Source organism: Pempheris klunzingeri, chromosome 7, assembly GCF_042242105.1.
Source record: "Pempheris klunzingeri isolate RE-2024b chromosome 7, fPemKlu1.hap1, whole genome shotgun sequence".
NCBI lineage: Eukaryota > Metazoa > Chordata > Actinopteri > Acropomatiformes > Pempheridae > Pempheris > Pempheris klunzingeri.
The window spans coordinates 11,814,592-11,832,642 of NC_092018.1; the positions used below are offsets into that span (position 1 = coordinate 11,814,592).

General features: G+C 40.3%; 1 protein-coding gene across 1 annotated transcript; it reads right to left on the bottom strand.

Annotated features, from left to right (window-relative positions):
* Nucleotides 1-9,629: 9,629 nt before the first annotated feature.
* Nucleotides 9,630-11,873, bottom strand: gas1a (growth arrest-specific 1a). The gene has a single exon (XM_070833786.1). It carries the CDS (start codon nt 11,259-11,261, stop codon nt 10,482-10,484), a length of 780 nt encoding a protein of 259 aa, XP_070689887.1. The 5' UTR covers nt 11,262-11,873; the 3' UTR covers nt 9,630-10,481.
* Nucleotides 11,874-18,051: the final 6,178 nt, after the last annotated feature.

An 18,051-nucleotide genomic window follows, 5' to 3' on the forward strand; every position in this document is an offset into this window, starting at 1 on the left:
CTCCACTGTGAAAAGAGAGGGAGCATAAAAGAGGAAATGAATGTGTGAGGGATGAATACGTGGCCCTGGGGGTCAGCTTAATGGAGTGAGACCCCGGCCCCTATTGACTTCCACTGCCAAACTATTAACTCCCCACAACTCCTGAACTACAGCCTCATTATTCATGTCAGGATGAAAGAACATTTCCTGTTTATATATTTTGTTGCTGTGTCGACTTTTGTTGATAGATTACTAAGACCTCAAAATAATCAATGTTAAGTTAACGTCGAGAGTGTAAAAGTCAGTGTTAAAGTCACTTTTAATGCCACACCACACCCATTAAAGTTAATGTGACACTTTTGGGCAGTTTTAAACAATCACCTAGTTAACACTTTTAACGGTCACTGGCAGAAAAGATGCATTTAAAGATACCACATTTTCACTGAAATAAAAAAACAATTATGTTTACGTTTTCCACTAACAAACACATTGAATGTATTTCCTACATCATAAAAACATTTGCAGAACCTTTTGAAAATGTTCTGGCATCTTCATTATTTGCATCAACTTGCCGTCCCCTCCTCTTCCAGCACATTTACCCAACAAATTCTTGCCATATATACAGAAATGCCCCTCACAATATCCGAGAGCACAAGGTGAAGGTGACATCAAACGTCTTGTTTTGTCCAACCAACTGTTGGAAAACCCCAAAATATTCAGTTTACTATAATGTAATACAATAAAATTACAGTATAATGCAGCGAATTCTCACATTTAAGAAGCTGGAATGTTTGTTTTTTTGGCTTTGAAATTAATTATCTATCTGTGTGTGTGTGTGCTCACCCAATCCATTTCATATTTGATGGGTGCATGTCAGGGGGACCAAGAAAGTGCGGTCTCCTTGCCAGTTTCTAATGTGAAATTGTTTAGATGTCAAATATTAAAGGTATCATTAGAAGAAAACATTTAGCGGATCTTGACCTCTCCAATAAGGCAACCTCTTGACTTTAGATGAGTGTGTATATCGCAAAGAACTGTTCATCTGATCGACTTCACATGTGGGGGGTGTATGGCTGGGGACCCAAGGAAGTGCAGTATCGAGTACGACCTTGATTGGATGAACGATTCTCACAATTGCTGCAAGCAGCACCTCAGAGCAATCAGCCCGCTTAGAATGGGCATGAGCTAAAAACGGCCACACGCCCTGAAGGGGCAGACCCCCTGACAACACCACAAGTAGCAATACCAGGAACCAAGTAATGGGCCATTATAAACACACAGATGCTTCGAACTAGCACTGCACTAGTAATTTCCACTTCGTTTTCTTTTGGCAGGACATGAAATAGTGAGTCTTAAAGCTAAATTGACGGCATTGGTGAGCATGTGTTAGTTGACGGTCGAACCAAAGAAATACGATCCAAGAAGTCCAGTTTAAAGCTACCTTGTGAAGTTTTTGACCATGAGTAGTGCTAGGGAGCATTGTTTTAACAAGTGTGTCTCTGTTTCTTTTGAACACAAGACACACGCATCAAACATGGATGCAAACAACACAACGCAATTTAAAATATTCATAAATGAGCTTTACAAATGTTTTATGAGGAAGGATACACGCGGTGCATTTTAATGAGAATGAAACTGAATAAAGTTTGTTTGTTTACAAGAAAACTCCACAGGGCACCCTTAAATAATAAATCCACGTGTTTGGATGAGCAGATGGCAAAACACTACACAGTGGTTTGTCATAAAGCAGTCCACCAGAACATTGCATTTGCACATATTGGATTGACCAATGACCCTGCGATTTTTGGTTTTTTTAACCTGAGCCCAGAGCAGTGGTCTCAATGAGGTATTTGGTGATTTTTTTCAGTGCTCTTCTTTCAATAATGTAAACAGGAACCCAAAAACATTGCTCAACAGCACCATTCCTGGTCAAAAACTGGACGTGGTAGCTTTAAGAAAATCTGAACTGAGATATATTTGCTGTGTGAACACACATCTTTAATGCTGTCTAAACGCTTGCAGCAAGGCGGCAAGGTAATAATGCAAACACAATCTTCCACAGAGACAAAATATTTGGAGAGAAACCCACTTTTGCCGCAAGCATTGTGATCATTGGGAAGCTGAAATTGCTTTGCATGAGGACAAGTGCAATGTGATCTTCCTAAAAATTCATGTGGCCAGCTAAGAATCTAAGAATCCTACTGTGTGTGTGTGTGTGTGTGCATGTCTGTGCGTCTGAGGGCTGGGGGTGTTATCAATAACAAGTGAGAGGGGTATGTTTCTTTAAGAAAAGTCCATAAATGGTGTCCCGGTCACCACCTCCTTCACGGAGAAGAGGCTGGCTGTAGTTTGAGTTTTCCTTGGCGGGTCAAGCCTGCCATTGAAGTCTGAATGAGCTGCCATGGCAGATTACACTGCACAGCTGTCCCCCTACCGTGGAAATTAAGTTATGCCCCGTGTCAGCAAGTTTTGTGTTTTCCTCTCTGTCTCTTTCTCTGTCTGTCGTCCCTGCCCCTCCCCCCTTTCCTCTGCTGCTCTCTAATTCCTTGAATTGTGGAGGCCTCACAAAAGTGCACAGCTAGAGGAGGTTTTTGGAGGTAGAGGTTGGTTATGCGTAATCGTGCTGGGAAATAGAGATGAGTGGCAAAACAGCAGTGTATATCTCTAAGAGAAACGTATGAAAAATTCTTTCTACAAAAAAAAAAAAACTACCCTGCTATCCTCCAAAACAGAAACTCGCTTCCAGTTGCAAATGCAAGTATTTGCATACATACTGGCACACAAACACACGTAAACACAAACCCAAGCAAACAGAGGCGGCCCTGACTCGTTGTCTCAGCGCCTCTTGGACTGCGTCCTGCTGCACTTGTGGCCCCGGCCTCGTGTTTTGTTTATTTGTGGGTGAAGTTGTTTGTGTTGTGGTCAAAGTGAAAGGCAAACACTCCAGATCCTCAAGTGATGTGTGAACATGCAGGGAATGTCCCCCCCGAGCCCGCAAAGCAGCTGGACCCACTGGCTGTTACAGGCTGACGGAGGGCGTAGCTTCACTCCAGCCAGTAGGACAGAGCATGATAAACTGTTCAACGCTTCAATTAAAGGGCTATAAAGAAGAATTTTCTGCACAAATTACCATAATATATCTGTGGAGAGTGGATAGGGCTGATCAATACCAATTACTCAAAACAAAACATTGCCAAGTGCTTAGACATCTATCTGTCATTCAGTTTGTACCCAAACATTTACTGTCACAGCTAATTTCTGTTTAATATAACCACATATCCAACAGTGTCCAAGTGTCAGAAATTAAGTACTGATTAAGTGGGGTTGTACTGTAAGCGGTTTCTGCTGTCTGCACAGAATTGTTCATTTTAACATTGAATTTTGGGCTAAAATTAAAACTATTGTTCACTATTGCAACAAGTCCCAAATGAAACAACAAAATACACTGTTTGTCTGTGTCCTCTAGAACGACACCCTGAAGCATTTTCTGTTTGGATGTCAGTATTGGCATAACATTATTTGTCTGTTCCTTCCAAAACTGTTACAAGTCCTTGTTGAAAATTAAATATTTTCCTTAATGTGACATCATATAGTTAAGATTTCAGATTTAAACGCAAAAACGCCTTGGTTATGCTTAGGAAAAAAATCATGGTTTTCCTCAAACTGAATACTTCATTAAGGTTAGGGGAGCTTTTCTGACATTGTGACAATAATAAACTCGTAGTGTAGGTTACGACGCAATCATACTAATAGTTAAAAGAAACCAAGACTGGCTGACGGTAGGAAACAAACAGATGTCTCCCATGTTTAAGCTATAATCCTTAAAGGTATAATATGTAACATTTCTGCATTAAAATGTATAAAAATGACTCGACTTGCGTTACATACTTTGTTGCGTTATTACATTATCACAAATGTGTCCAACAAAATTCAAACCCAGAGAAACCCTGTTTTTACCCTTTTTGAAGTTAATGGGACGCTTCATTTTGGTTGCCTATGAATGGCGTCATGTTCTCTTTACTCCCTCGCCATATCACGTTGGCTACATAAGCAGTATGGGTAGTCAACTTATCTAATGGCAAGTTAGTAGGTTAATGCTATGGTAGCTAACATTACTTGTAGCTGTTGCATTAGAATGTTAATGGCAACGGGATTGTACGCTTTCAGATTCAAGTGGTGGTTTGAGCAACGCTAGCTTTGATTTCTCCACCGCCTGTGGCGTCTTCCTCTTGCTATAGCAGTCCAAAGTGATCCCTGTGTCAAACATGAGGTGATTGTATGTAATGCATGTAATGTTTTAGGAGTCATGTCAGTTGTACACTAAGTAAGCCCCAACTTTACGGTCCAAAACAAGCAATAGTAAAAGTAACACAAACGGTAATGAAGACCATTTCAGGAAGATGAGATTTTCACCAACAGTAGTGGTGAAGATGACAACATGTTCCAACAGTACTTCACAACACCATCACTGTAGTGGCAGAAATTACATATTTTGTGTTTAAAGGTTCTCTATATGACATCTCAACATCTCAGATCAAAACAAATGTAATGGGGAAATGGGCCTTCCCCCTTCCTGTTGGCTTGCATTATTAGTGGCAGATCCAGTGTCCTAGCAGTTACAATACAACGTTAGTTTGTTTGGCTGCACTGTAAACTTCTACATCAGTTACCTTTCTGGTGTATTTGTCGGTCAAAGCTGCTCAAGGAGTATTTACTGGGCTCTGTAGTATTAAACCCTACAAGGGTGTCACCAAATCAACAAAGTCAGGATTATAACTTTAAAGTTGGATGATTTGCTAACCCATATCTCCATCTGCCCACTTTCATACGTGGACTTTGCTGCTCTATAATAACACCACCATATTTCCTCCTTTGGTCCCGACGTAATTCCTATAGTCACTAGAGGGCTTCATCACTTGTAAACAAATGTCGTTTTGAGGCATTTGCTGTTTTTCAGCACTTTTGTTTATTTTTTTTTTGGAGGACAGTCTCCGCTATTAATATGGCACTCAATTAGCCGGAGTGATTTTAAGCATCTTAACTGCTGTTATTTTTCATTCCCTCACAGTGCAACAGTGTTTTCTCCTATTTTTTCATTCATACACAAGATATTGTTAAGACATGGTAGGTTGTTCACTAGTAACATTTTAGACTGAATTCTTGTAAATTCTGGAGCTTCATTACCAGCATTTTAATTTTACTCCTATACATATACCTACTTTCGTTACTTCTTTTTTCACTTCTTTGAATTTTTTCATGACTTTATCCCATTATTGCCACAATTAGTTAATCTTAAGCAAACATTTCTCCTAAGATATTTGACAATTCCTCCAACATGCTGTTGATGCAGCACAGACTGCACAGATGGCCCCCATCAACTTGAATAACTGAGACCATATCATCGGATCATCGTTCGAATTTTATGGCCACAGATTTGGGATAGGACATGTGGGCAAAAACACCTCACACAAACACACGCATCATCTCTGTTCACCTTGCTGGTATGTTCCCTTCTGTAAAAATAATCCAGGTTAATATATTATCTCTTCATGTAGAATCTCTAGAATATTTGTCCTTTCAACACAGGCTGAGGTGTGCTGTTGCTATGTGTACTTTGTACTACTAAAATATTTAGGTTTCAGCAGTAATTTGACAAGAGTCAGAGTCTAAGGTAGAAATACACATAACTATAGATGGATACATTTCTCTCTCTCTTCAATTTGTAAAAAAAAAGCTTTTTTTCCCTGAGCAAACCAAACGTTTTCTATTCTTTTTCAGCTAAACTATTATGGGTTTAGGATTTTTTTGCACTGTCCGTTTGATTTTTTCAAATTACATTGACTAAATAAGCACTGCAGTACAACTAACAAAACCAGTGTGCAACAATTTGTGACCCCTATTGTGAAATACTCAACAGCAACATTTTAAACAGCGAATATATCAAATGGCTGCCACAAACAGTCAGGTAGCAAAGCGTTCTCTTGGTGACAGTGGGATTAGTGCCGCAGGTTTTCTCTCAGGACCCAAGGAGTCGGGCTGCAGCTTGAGTAACTGGATTACAGGCCTTTTTCTCATTTCAAAGGGTGGTGAACTCAGCAGAGGTCTTGCATGATGAAATCAAAGTGGCAGCTGAAATAGAAGGGAGAAAAACAACAAGAGTTTCTCAAAAGTCTCCTGGCAGTGGCCAAGCAGCTAATGAGAGAGATGCAAAATCAATGATCTTTGCTTCGCCGTGTCACTGGCGTCTCCTTCGAATGGCATGAATTCAGAGAGCGATCCCCAAGCAAGGGCAGGGAGGACAGCATCAACTGGAGACCTGAAATAACCTACAATGCCAAAACACATTCCAAGTGAAAATCACAAGGAAACAACTAACAGTAACACACCTCTTTTACAACCACCTTTTAACAAATGTGCGCCTAAGCTATGGCAGGAGCACAGAGGGGAGTCGAGGTGGAGCCCATTCCATCGAATACCCTGTGGTAACTTTAGGGGATTATTTCCAAATCCTTTCAAATGAACTTTCCATCTCAGTGCCTCCTCCTCCGTCTCAGCCATTCCAACTGTCCAACCATTTCTACATCACTTTCTGCACAACCTTTCGTGGAGCCAAAGCCAAAACAAATGCCTGTGAGAAATATGGTCAGCACCCATCATGAGCAAGCAGCACACTTCAAGGACCGGGAAGGTTGAATATTAGAAATACAGTTTAGTTTTATCAATGTGAAAATCAGACACAAGATGCTTGTTTGTGGAACAGATGCACATTATGTATATTCACAACACATACTTTGTTTGCAAAGACTAAAATCACAACATATAAGTCTAAGGTCCTTAGAGAACACACTGCAATACTGAAGCATTTCAGAGTTTTTTTTTAGTTTGAGGACTTTTTTTTTTTTTTTAAGTAAAACAAGTTTCAGCTGAATATAGGTTTTCCATTTACCTCTGCATGAAAAAACACTAACACAGCTGATGCCAGGACTTAACTGAAAACACTGCATGGAAAAGTAGGGCTAAGGTCAAATATTCCATGTTGTTAAATATCAGTCATGTAATTGCACATGACAACTTAACTTAAAGGAGAAGAAGAAGAAAGAAGAAAGGAAGAGTAATTTTGTAAATATATATATACACACACACACACACACGTATAAGGGTTATCATTGATCTCATTACAAGCATTTTACACCAAGCTTCAAACCTCCAGTCAGTGGGTTGGGAGAGCTGCACCTTTGTAAACATTGTGCTGTGATATGCATGGGGTGAAGGGGTGAAGTGATCTGCATGGGGTGAAGTGTGGGCCGTTTTGTTCAGGAGGCCAAAGAAACAGAGCTTGGAAGTGAACTGAACTCACTGAAGCAAAGTTGATGGCAGAGATACCTTACACACGGTCAAAGAGCTGGAACACAAACAGCCACAGTTTGTAAATTAAACCCAGAGCCGCCACCCCCCCCCAACACACACACACACACACACGCAAGAAGAAAAGTAGAAACTTTGCCTTGTGAGCACCACACCGACCAAATGTATTCAAGCATACACTGTACACCATTTCAATTTTATGACAAGTGGACCAATTTTGTGAGATTTTTTGCACCTCATTCATCCATTCACACACCATGCATTATTATAGCCTAATCAACGCACGCTGCGCTTTTTCTAAGTGCTGAAACCGCCTGAACAAATGCAAGGAGCAAAAGAAAGACATGGAGGAGGAGGAGGAGGGGAGGACCGGCTGGGCCACAGAGCTATTCTTCTCCCGGAAAGCTTCTTGCACGGCGGACCGCATACCGACACTGCAAGACATGGTATATTATTTAGGAGCCAGATTTATGAATAATGTTAGATATATATATATATATATATATTTTTTTTTTTTTGCAATCAGCATCCATTTTTAGTTTAATGGTAAAGTTTCAGTTCAACTTCATTTTACCCACATTATTTTCAAAATGTGGGTAAAGAAATGTTTTAGTGTGACTTTTTGTATCGAGATTGTGTTCCTTTTATTGTAACTTCTTGAAGCCAAAAACAAAAAGTACTAAAATGAACAGACGCATATTGAAAACAAAAATTTGCCAAAAACACCAGTGATGTTAAGTGTGGACTCAAGACAAACCATTTCGCCAGGCCTGGCATGGGTTTTCTTCTTCTCTTGCACTGGAGGGTTGAGACCCAAGCAGCAGCAGATCGTTCCCACATGCTTCCCCGTCGCTCAGCTCTCCAGAGGTGTCAAGCCAGCCTGAAAGAATGAAGTGCCTCCCTATTGTGCAACCCAACTATTATGTGCTTAACATTACCATGACAAAGATGCCACTCGACTTCTCCTCCATCCATTCAGCTGGAGGGCCCTTGTCCCCCCTCTAATAAAACATTTTGCAGCAAATCATTGATTTAAAGCCACTGAAGCCCACCAAAGAGAAAGGTAGCATGATCTGCGATATCTCGTTCAAATATGAATAACAATTCTGCAAAAAAAAAAAAATAGTACACACTTTATCACAGAGCATGGCTGCATACATGATTATTTTGATAAAAACCAAAATAAAAGCATCTTGTACCTTGTAATTCCAGCCACAGTTAGAGGAATTATCCATAATCTAATTTATCAAGAATGCTGCCTGACAAAACTGTCACTGACAGATCTCTAAATAAATAAATAGACTGACAACTTTCTCTTTGTGCTTTGTGTCTTAAAGAAGCTTGCTTACATCAGTAATACTTATGAACACTGGAGTACGATGAGTATCTCTTGAATTATTCTAAGCTGAGAAACTGTAAAAATCCAGATGTGTTACTAAAACTTTAAAAATAAAGCTAGAATATGTGTGTATGAAAGTATATGATAAAAACAGTTACAGATTTTGTCTTCAGCAGCCAGGGACTGTAAAGTGCAGAGGATGTCGGGGGCAGAGGGGGTGTTTTTGTTGATTTATGGGGCCAGTTGCTTTTGACAACAGCCAGCTAAATCAAGACATAGCAGGTCATTAGGCTATCAGTCAACAGGGGAAGCTGGCCTGCATCTTAAATGAGCCCATACACACACACACACCACACTGCAGTTACTGAAACAGGAGTGTAAAAGTTAACACATTTGTTATACAGCTGTATTTAGAGACCAGGAATATCACTTAATGTGACAAACATCCTGCAATATAAAATAGCAAATTTGATATCTCGGTTTTATCTGCATTAGCAACTGAGTAATTAGAACTGTAGAACTAAACTAAAGATCACAGCCAACATGTAGCACTTCAGTCTATTAGGAATCAGAATAAGTTGCTTTTACCCTTAAAGTGAAACTAAGAAAAAAGTGTGTGTACAATAAAGATTCACACCCTAATTCTTTTTTATGCCTAACTGAATTACTCCAAACTGATGTACCTAAAAGCAGAAATTGATCATTTTAACTATTTTGCTCATATTGCCAAGACTTCTGATGAGCCAAAAAATTTATTTCCTGTCATTCTCATTATAGCTTATAAACAGCTTTCTTTATACTGTTGATAAAATTGACTGAGCTACAGAAGTGTGTTATTAAGGATTAAAAAAAAATAATCATCTCACTAAATTAAAGCACAACATTTTCAAGGACGCAATGTGGCAAAATCAACAAATAACTCACAGTCAGGAATGATATCTTCAAGTTTCCTTTATGCCTTCTATAAAAGTATATCATTAAGGCAATCATACAGTGGATTTAGACATTTTTTTCTCTAGGCTATACACAGTGAATAAGTCATCTCATAGCCTCAAACATAGAGGATTCTCTGAAAAAAATCTATATAGGCTATACACATATATACAATACACATTATCTTTGAAGAGAATACAGTCAAAATAACTTCCCTTTAAAGCTGGAATTCTCCATCTTTTATTCACATGATGAACATTTGGATGTAACTAGGTGGCATGTAATAAATTCCTGTTTCACTTAAACACCTCATCTATTTACAAGTTCATAGATTCCAGCATTAAATACTTGTAAATCAGATAGCCTGGTGCCAGACGGCAACAGTGTCATATAAAAATAGTTCATATCTTTCTTTCTTTTCTTTTTTTTTTTTAAAAAAAAAAGGAGATTGGTAGTGCACAGCATATACTGATTAAACGTTGCATTGTTATCAAAACATGTCAACTGTGTCTCAAATGACACCTTTGCTATCAGAGTCTGTGACTGAGAGAAAGTAGACAATCTAATTTAGCTTATCACATAAGCAAAGCATCTGGAGAGCCGTGAAGTGGTGTGGTTTTGATAAGAGAGCAGCCTGGAGCTCAGGCAGCTTCAAAAATATCTTTCTGGTCTCATTTGCATAGAAAACATCCTGATGATATATCCTTCAGCGTCTAAAGCCCTCAAGTCAAACAAGGCCTGCGCCAAAACACCGTTTGCTTTAGTCTTTCAGCCTCTAAACTTTCACAATAGCAGGTCAATGAGTGACAAAAGTTTAGAAGCCTTTTATCCGGACAATAGCCGGGGCAGATTATGAACCCGGGGACTAAATGGGGGCCAATAGAGCCAAAATGGATGCCAACAGGGTCAAAACACAGTGGGCCGCTGGGAGAGAGGCTGCGCTCTCCGGCTCCTCTGAATATTCCGGTTCCATGGCGTAGTCTTCAATCTCGTCGTCGTACGTCCCGCTGCCCTCATCTATCACGGGAGAGTCGAAGCACAGCGCCTTCATGCTGCTCTTCACAAACTCACAGATGGCCCTCTCCGACCCGTCGCACATGCAAGTGTCCAGCTGCTGACCCTTGGGTATTTTACGCATGTTCGCGATCACATTCCGGCAGGCGTTCGTGCAGATTGCTCCGCCGAAAAGTTTCCCGCAATGGTGCAAATAATCGTGCATAGCAGAGCTGCACTGCTGGTCTCTCTCGCACTGGCGCCGCGCTTCCGTGCAGCCCGTGCTGGTAGTCCTGGGCAGGCAGGGCTCGATGGCCCGTTTGGTGCTTGTACACACCGGATCGTGGGCACAGCTGCAGTCCTCCAGAGCCGGCCCGCTTTTGGTCAGATTGAGCTGGACAAGCGAGGAGATGCAGTGGCTGGGGCACTTCTTCCTCTCCCCGCTCAACACGGGGCCACATGCGCGCGTGTAATGTTCGTACGCGTAATTGCAATCGGACTCGGCTTGGCAGTTCATGATGGCTTGCCAGCATATCAGCCGCCGACCGTGGGACGGCGAGGCTACGGATAAGTAGCCAAAAAGTAAAAGCACACAACCAAGAGGCCAAAGGGATCTACAGACGCGCTGTGCCACAGAGCCACAGCTTGCCATTGTTCTGGCTGCGAGAAACGGCGAAACTCACAGCAGTGTCATATGCAAAACTTCTACACTACTTCCATGGATGGTGTCTTCGCTAGAGAGTCTTATTTATTCCGAGGCAGATGGTGTGTGATAGGTCCGTGTGTGGGCGTTCAACAGGCTGGCACTGCGCTGTGTAATCCCGGCTCCATAAACCCCTCAGCGCTGATCCACATGAGCCGGATTCTTGAGCGAACCCCCCGTTATCCATGCATGATGGGGGCGAAAACTAAAAGAGAAACTCGCAGGAGTAAAAGAGACGCCGAAAGAAAAGTTCTCCACAAGTTTAGGAGAGTTTCTGCAGCGGCTCATTCCATCGCAGTGACTTTGAGTTCATGCAACAAAACTGCCTCCAGCTCAGCGATTCCCTCTTGCGTCCTCTCTACCAGCGGGTCTCCACCAAAAAGCGAAGCCGGACAAGTCCCGAGAGTCCCTTGGTGGACCGCGCTGGGTCATTTAGCAGTCCTTGTGCGCACGGGAGTGCAAACAAATAGCGCATGGAGAAAAAACAACAAGCCTTGTAGGTCGCAAAGTGGTCCTGTACTCTCTCCTCTTTCAGCATTTGTCTTTCTGTTCCTCAGCCCCCTCTCCACACATTAGCGAGGTGCCTCTCATTGGTTGGCCTCTTGTTGTGGGTTTCTACGTAGTGATGGGCGGGAGTTTAGGGTGGGAGGAAGACTGTCTTGAGAAATACAAGGTGAGGTGGGATGAGTAGATTGAGTGGAGAGAGCCATCCTCATAGGAATAAAACTCCTGATGCTCACAGAATTTAGAAAACTATCATGTCCAACCAAAAAGCATGAAATACTCAAGAAGAAAACATAAATATTGCTGGTAATTGTCATACGCTCACCAGCTTCATGATCACCAACTTTGGCTCATAATTTTAATTTACAATATTATTAACTACACTCGTGACTTCTTCATTTTGACATTATACAAGCCATACGTTTTTTTTTTTTTTTTTTAAATGTCCCACTACTTTTGTTATCACCTAACTGATGTTTTTACAGTATATTTCAATTTGAGTGGAGATTTAGTCGAGAGAGCAGTCCTCCCCTCATCTGTGAAACTGATCTTATCCATGTTTTCAATCAGAATTTCTTAATGTGCATCCTAAAATAAATATTATAAATATATATATATATTATATTTTCAGTGACAATTATCTTAAGTTGCGGAGTACTTGTGAAACTGCAGTGCCAAATATGCACCTTGCTGTACATTTATAACCTCTAAACAAAATTACAGTGTTGAATTTCGGCCCACGTTCCTTTAGGTGGAGAGGTGACAGAAAATGAGAGGAAACAGAGGGGGGACGATGTGCAAAGGTGTAGTATATCGTATGTGCTTCAACCACCACAACACCCAAATAAACAGAAGTTTTAACAGCTCAGTGTCCTGTAGATAATTGATTACGACACTGCGACTGCACGGCTGCACAATAATAAATTGAACTCTACAACTTCATGCCTGCAGTGCTAATGATCTGTGCAGCATCCTCACTGACAATTTAATCATCTACATCCTATTGAGTCTTCCTCAGCAGAGCAGTTGAGTCCAAATTAATTGTGGCCTAACAGGGCACACTGTGAAAATCGCTTAATATAATCACTCATAAAGCTCATATTATTCCACTACATCATACGCTGTCAAATGTTAAGCTGGTAAATCAGAGCGCTGCCACAGGTGTCAAGATGCTGCATTGAGCAGTAGGTAATAAATGTTGGCCGACAGAAAGTGAAGCTTTTCCATGAAGTTTTTCTCACTGCGTTCAAGTTATGATATCTTGACACAGCACTGCAGTCTGGTCAGTGGTGGATACTTGTGGCAACATTGGAAATGTCTGCTTCCTCACTGTTGAATAATTAAAAAAAAAAGAAAAGATTATATGTCTACACCAAAATCTGTGGTTTTCTGCTAATGTTTTATAGAGTTTAAAATATTTCTGCTACCAGACGTCTTGTGACACAGTGCTGTTGTATTCAGGGATGAAGGCAAAATATGTCACCAAACATCAAACATAAGCCCAGAGAAGTAGCGCATGTTGGAAATAGAAGTGTTACAATAGATTTAGCATATATTCAGTTCTTACTCATGTTTGCAATAGTTTTTATTTCCACCGTATAATAATCTAAACAGAAAAACAAGAAAACTGAAAATTTGACTGCAATCAGGAGGTTTTTCTGGGGTCAGAGTTCTTCTGTCCACTGACAGCATATAGTAAACAATAATACAACAATAAAGCAGTTTGGGTTAAAAAAAACAAACAAACACTCAGTGGGTCCATAAATGTGTCTTCCTCTGGTTTGAATCATAGTCTTCTGGGATCTGGTTTGGAGGAAAGTTTGCGCATGTTTACTGCTAATGACTTGACTAACCTCAACCACAGCGTTGACAAAAACACATTCTGAAATCATCATCAGGGCTGCAATTAACAATTAGTTTTTATTATCAACCAACCAAATGATAATTTCCTCAATTAATAATTTAATTGTATGATCTATGGAATGTAAGGAAATCGGGAAAAGTGGCCATCATCGTTTACTAAAGACCAACCTGATACATTAAAATGTCTTGTTTTTGTCATAGAAAAAAATAAGAAAATCAGCAAATCTTCACATTAGTGAAGCCAAAATCTAGACAATCATCAAAATTATTCAGGCATTATAACTGACTAATTCTCTATTCCTCTATGAGAACTATTTCTCATGTAAACATTCTTATTCATGGAAACAACTTGAGCTCAAGGTTTGCAGGCATTTGCTGATTCTATTGAATGCTGCCAAAACTAACAAAAACATACTTTGAATACAATAATGTGCGAAAAAAACCCAACTAAATCCTGGATCAAGTTGCTGTAGAGGAAAATTCAAATTCTAAGAGCTGCAGTTCCTCTCTTAAATCAGACCTTAATGTATATTTTATACTGACCATCAGAAAGGTCAATCAAAATCTGAATACCTTGTTTGTTGTAGGAATAGCTTGGACTTCACAGCTTCTTTCCAAGAGATTAGATATCTGCCTGGACCTCATCATCAAAATGACACACGAGTGTGTGTGTGGGTGTGAGTAAAATGATAGCCCACATGTTGACACATGAGCGAGAGGAGGCAGTTTAGTTCTTGAGGCTTGATGTGGATGAGGGAGTCAGGGAAAGAGAGCAGAGAGGGCACAAAGGCTGTTTGTGTTTCAAACAGCATTCTGATCTCAGGAATGTACCTTTAGGCCACAGCCGTGAGCTTCCCACTGCAAACAATGCACTCAATGTCAGTTACGGCTGGCTAGCACAGACGCTGTTGGCGCTACTCCAAGGTCCCAACTCGTCGAAAATGATGGATACTGGGAACTCAATACCTCAGGAGTCCCTCTTCTGCTTTCCCTCCAGCACAAAGAATGGAAACACTGTGTGCCTCGACAAAAGATTTTGAAACACCAACGTCTTCATTGTTTCAAGTGCTTTTAGCACAACTGTAATATGAAACAGAGACAACACCACTCAAGCGAGGTAGTCATTCATTCATCTTTTTATAGAAGTGTAAATAAAGCAGCAATTTTGCCTTTCGGAGTCCATAATAATTAGCATATTTTGCAAATGGGTCAATTCAAGACTTCCAGCGCAAAAGGCCTCTTTAAAAACTCATCAACCAAATAAAAATCTTGCAAACTAAACACTTTAAGGCAGGAAAAAAAGCTGATCACATCATCCAACACTTTTGTCTTTGCCAACAGCTGTACGCTTAAACCAGATGTGCTGCACTGAGAGCTGAGCATCGTTACTTTGAGGGCTCCATTAAACCCGAGTTCTTGCCGCAACAGTCCAATTAAGGGACAAACATAATGATATTAAAGCCATCCCCCGCTGGTTTTCAGAACACAGAGCTTTCGAGGTTCAATAATGGTTTGTGAAGTACAAGAACAAGTTGACTGAAATAAAAACATATTTATATTCTATACAGAATCGAAGCATTGCCAGAAAGTAATATGCAAACTATCCAACGTGGTTTTTTTTTTTTTTTAGTTCATTTTTATGTTTCATAGTTTCATTTTCGCGTGTTTGTAAAAGTGATGTGTGTGAAAATCCTCGTATCATATGATCATAAATCGAGACTTTCCTGAGTGTAAAAAGTTTGTTCAACAATTTTGAAAAATAAATTGATTCATAGATTTTGGCTTCCAATTGTGCAAATCCGAAAAAATGACATCAGAGACATTTCTGATGCCCTGTTTTTATACATGACGTTTTTATTGCCACGTTTTTTTTTTGTTGTTGAAATTTTCAACTCTTGATGGGTCACAGGACTGCTGTGTTTGAAAAGAGAGCTGTGCTGTGAGGATTTCATTAGTAACTAAATGAGCTGAGTCCGGGCAGAGCGGGTCAGCAGCACTGGGCCTGCTCTGAAAAAGGAAATATCAGAATACAGGAAATGAGTTGGCAAGAACTATCCATTCAAATTGCTTCCTCTTTGTGATTTCAGAGAAGTGATAATGGCAAGTGATAAGTTATTTGGAACAGAACCAAACAAGATTAAGGATTCATTTCCTTCCTCATGTCTGCCTATTAATTTACCTCTGTTTCGTCCATCCTCTTCCGGGGATTTGTGTTGATTTGTTCTGTTTGGAGCTGCAGAGTGACGCAGAAGTGATTACAGTTACAGATAATGACAGAAACCCATAAATATCCCACCTATTTTTACCATGTCTGGAGTGCTTTGGCTGCAAGGGTCGAGAATCCCGGGAAATTGCTTTGCCTATGGGACAGTGCTAAAGGGAAAATCCCCCGCAGTACTAAATAACAGCCCATTGTCCCTTTTCACAACAACAAAACCAAATCAGTCATACACACCCCTAGTTTTAGGGATCGGGAAATTCAAACTTCCTTTCCTGTTGTGCTTTAGAGTAACTAGATTGGATTCCCTCTTCGAAATCCTGCTAAATGGATAAAATGTTAAATCAAGTGTTATGGGGGGCATGTTCCTTTAATCAGTAAGATTAAAGTCATTCATCATGTCAAACAGGCACCGATCCTGCTGACCCTTTTAACACAGTCTACTGCACTATAATCTCTACAATACTCGACATGATCTGATGTACATGTTTGGTCTCCCATCAAAAGAGGAAACAAACTCTGAATTAACTATTCTGACAAATTTGGCCATTTTGGTCAGGTGCAGCACACTCCATAGTTTGTATAAGCCATTCATTTTATTAAAGCCAGGATTCAGGATTCACTATGGCAACAATACATAACAACGTAAAAAAAATATTTTAACCAGAAATGGGTCGGGATGCCATGTCTCTAAACTATCTGCATCAAATAAAGCATAAAATTCCCCTAAAACATCATACATAAAGACATGGGTGGTTGTGTTATTCCAAATCCTTTGCTGCTGTGATATTGTAGATGTCCAGTCAAACAAACAGAAAGTGGAGTTGTAATTGAAGTTCTATTTTGCACGTTCTGCCCTAAAAACCACATCTTGAGGCCACTCTGCAACAAGCAACTTGTATTCATCCTTGATGACAGCCTCCCTTGTGTGTTCCAGGTGTTTGCTGACAATATCATTGCTGTATTCCTCCTCCCTGCATCAAAAAACGCTTGTGGACGCTCCTCTTCTTTCTCGGCTCCCCAGAGGAACGTGACAAACAGTCTTGGAGGGATTGTCAGGCCCATAATTTAAGCCCATAAAAGAGGCAGACCTGACAATGAGGCACTCATCTTGAACCTCATGTTCACTACTAGTTAACTAACAGTGAAGTCCATTAAGGATGAAGCATGCGCTTTTGGAACTGTAATTACATCTGGGTAACTTTTTACCCTGACAGACCTCTATGAATCTCTACACGGCCAACACACACCACATATCACACAAGCAGCTGTTGCAACACATGGTGCTCAGCCATCAGCCTGTATGAGCGGCTGTTTATACGGGCCCGAAGGCCTTTCATATCGCTGCACACAAACACCAGCACATATGGACCAACCAATAAAGACCTAACCTCCGACACAGACACATGACCTTAATCTCCAAAACATGGAATGCAGCAAGAAAGAATTTAACAATATAAAAACACAACAAAGCAAACATTCACATAATCACTTGAACCACAACTACTAAACATTCCTGATCTGCTGTTGATGAAAGGCTCAGCTTCATTATAGACAGTGACAAAACTTGTGACAATCCGCACTTTATTCATCCAAACTACACAGTGGAAATGGTTTCTTTTTGGCTATTTTGTCAGATAATTTACAAGAAGATAATGGGACTGTGTTGTTTTACAACTGACTAATGATACAATTATAGTAGGGCCTGGTACCATTGAAATCTTCTCAAATCATCAACACTACTGCCAATGCAGTACCCAGGTTTCACAACTAATCCCATAAGGACACTAAATAATGCATATACCTTTGTTTTATATTCAGTGCCCTCGCAGGAAGTTGTGTGTCCTGTCCGTGTAGCAAGGCGAAAAGTAAGGGCATGGAGGTTTGATTGTCGTGGCACGCTTTGAATTCATGCAGGAGAACAGGAGTTTGTGTCCTGTCACAGAACCACAATCAATGTTAGCGCCACCATCTGGGTAAAATTTCAGTTCGTCCAATACTTGTGGTATTTACTAAATATGGTTTATAATTTTACATTTGTAAATCTAATGACATTCCCATCATCCTCAATGACTACTGCTTTGTGTTTGCAGCTAATTAGCTAATGTTAGCATGCTAACACGCTAAACTAAGATTAAGACTGACATATTAGGT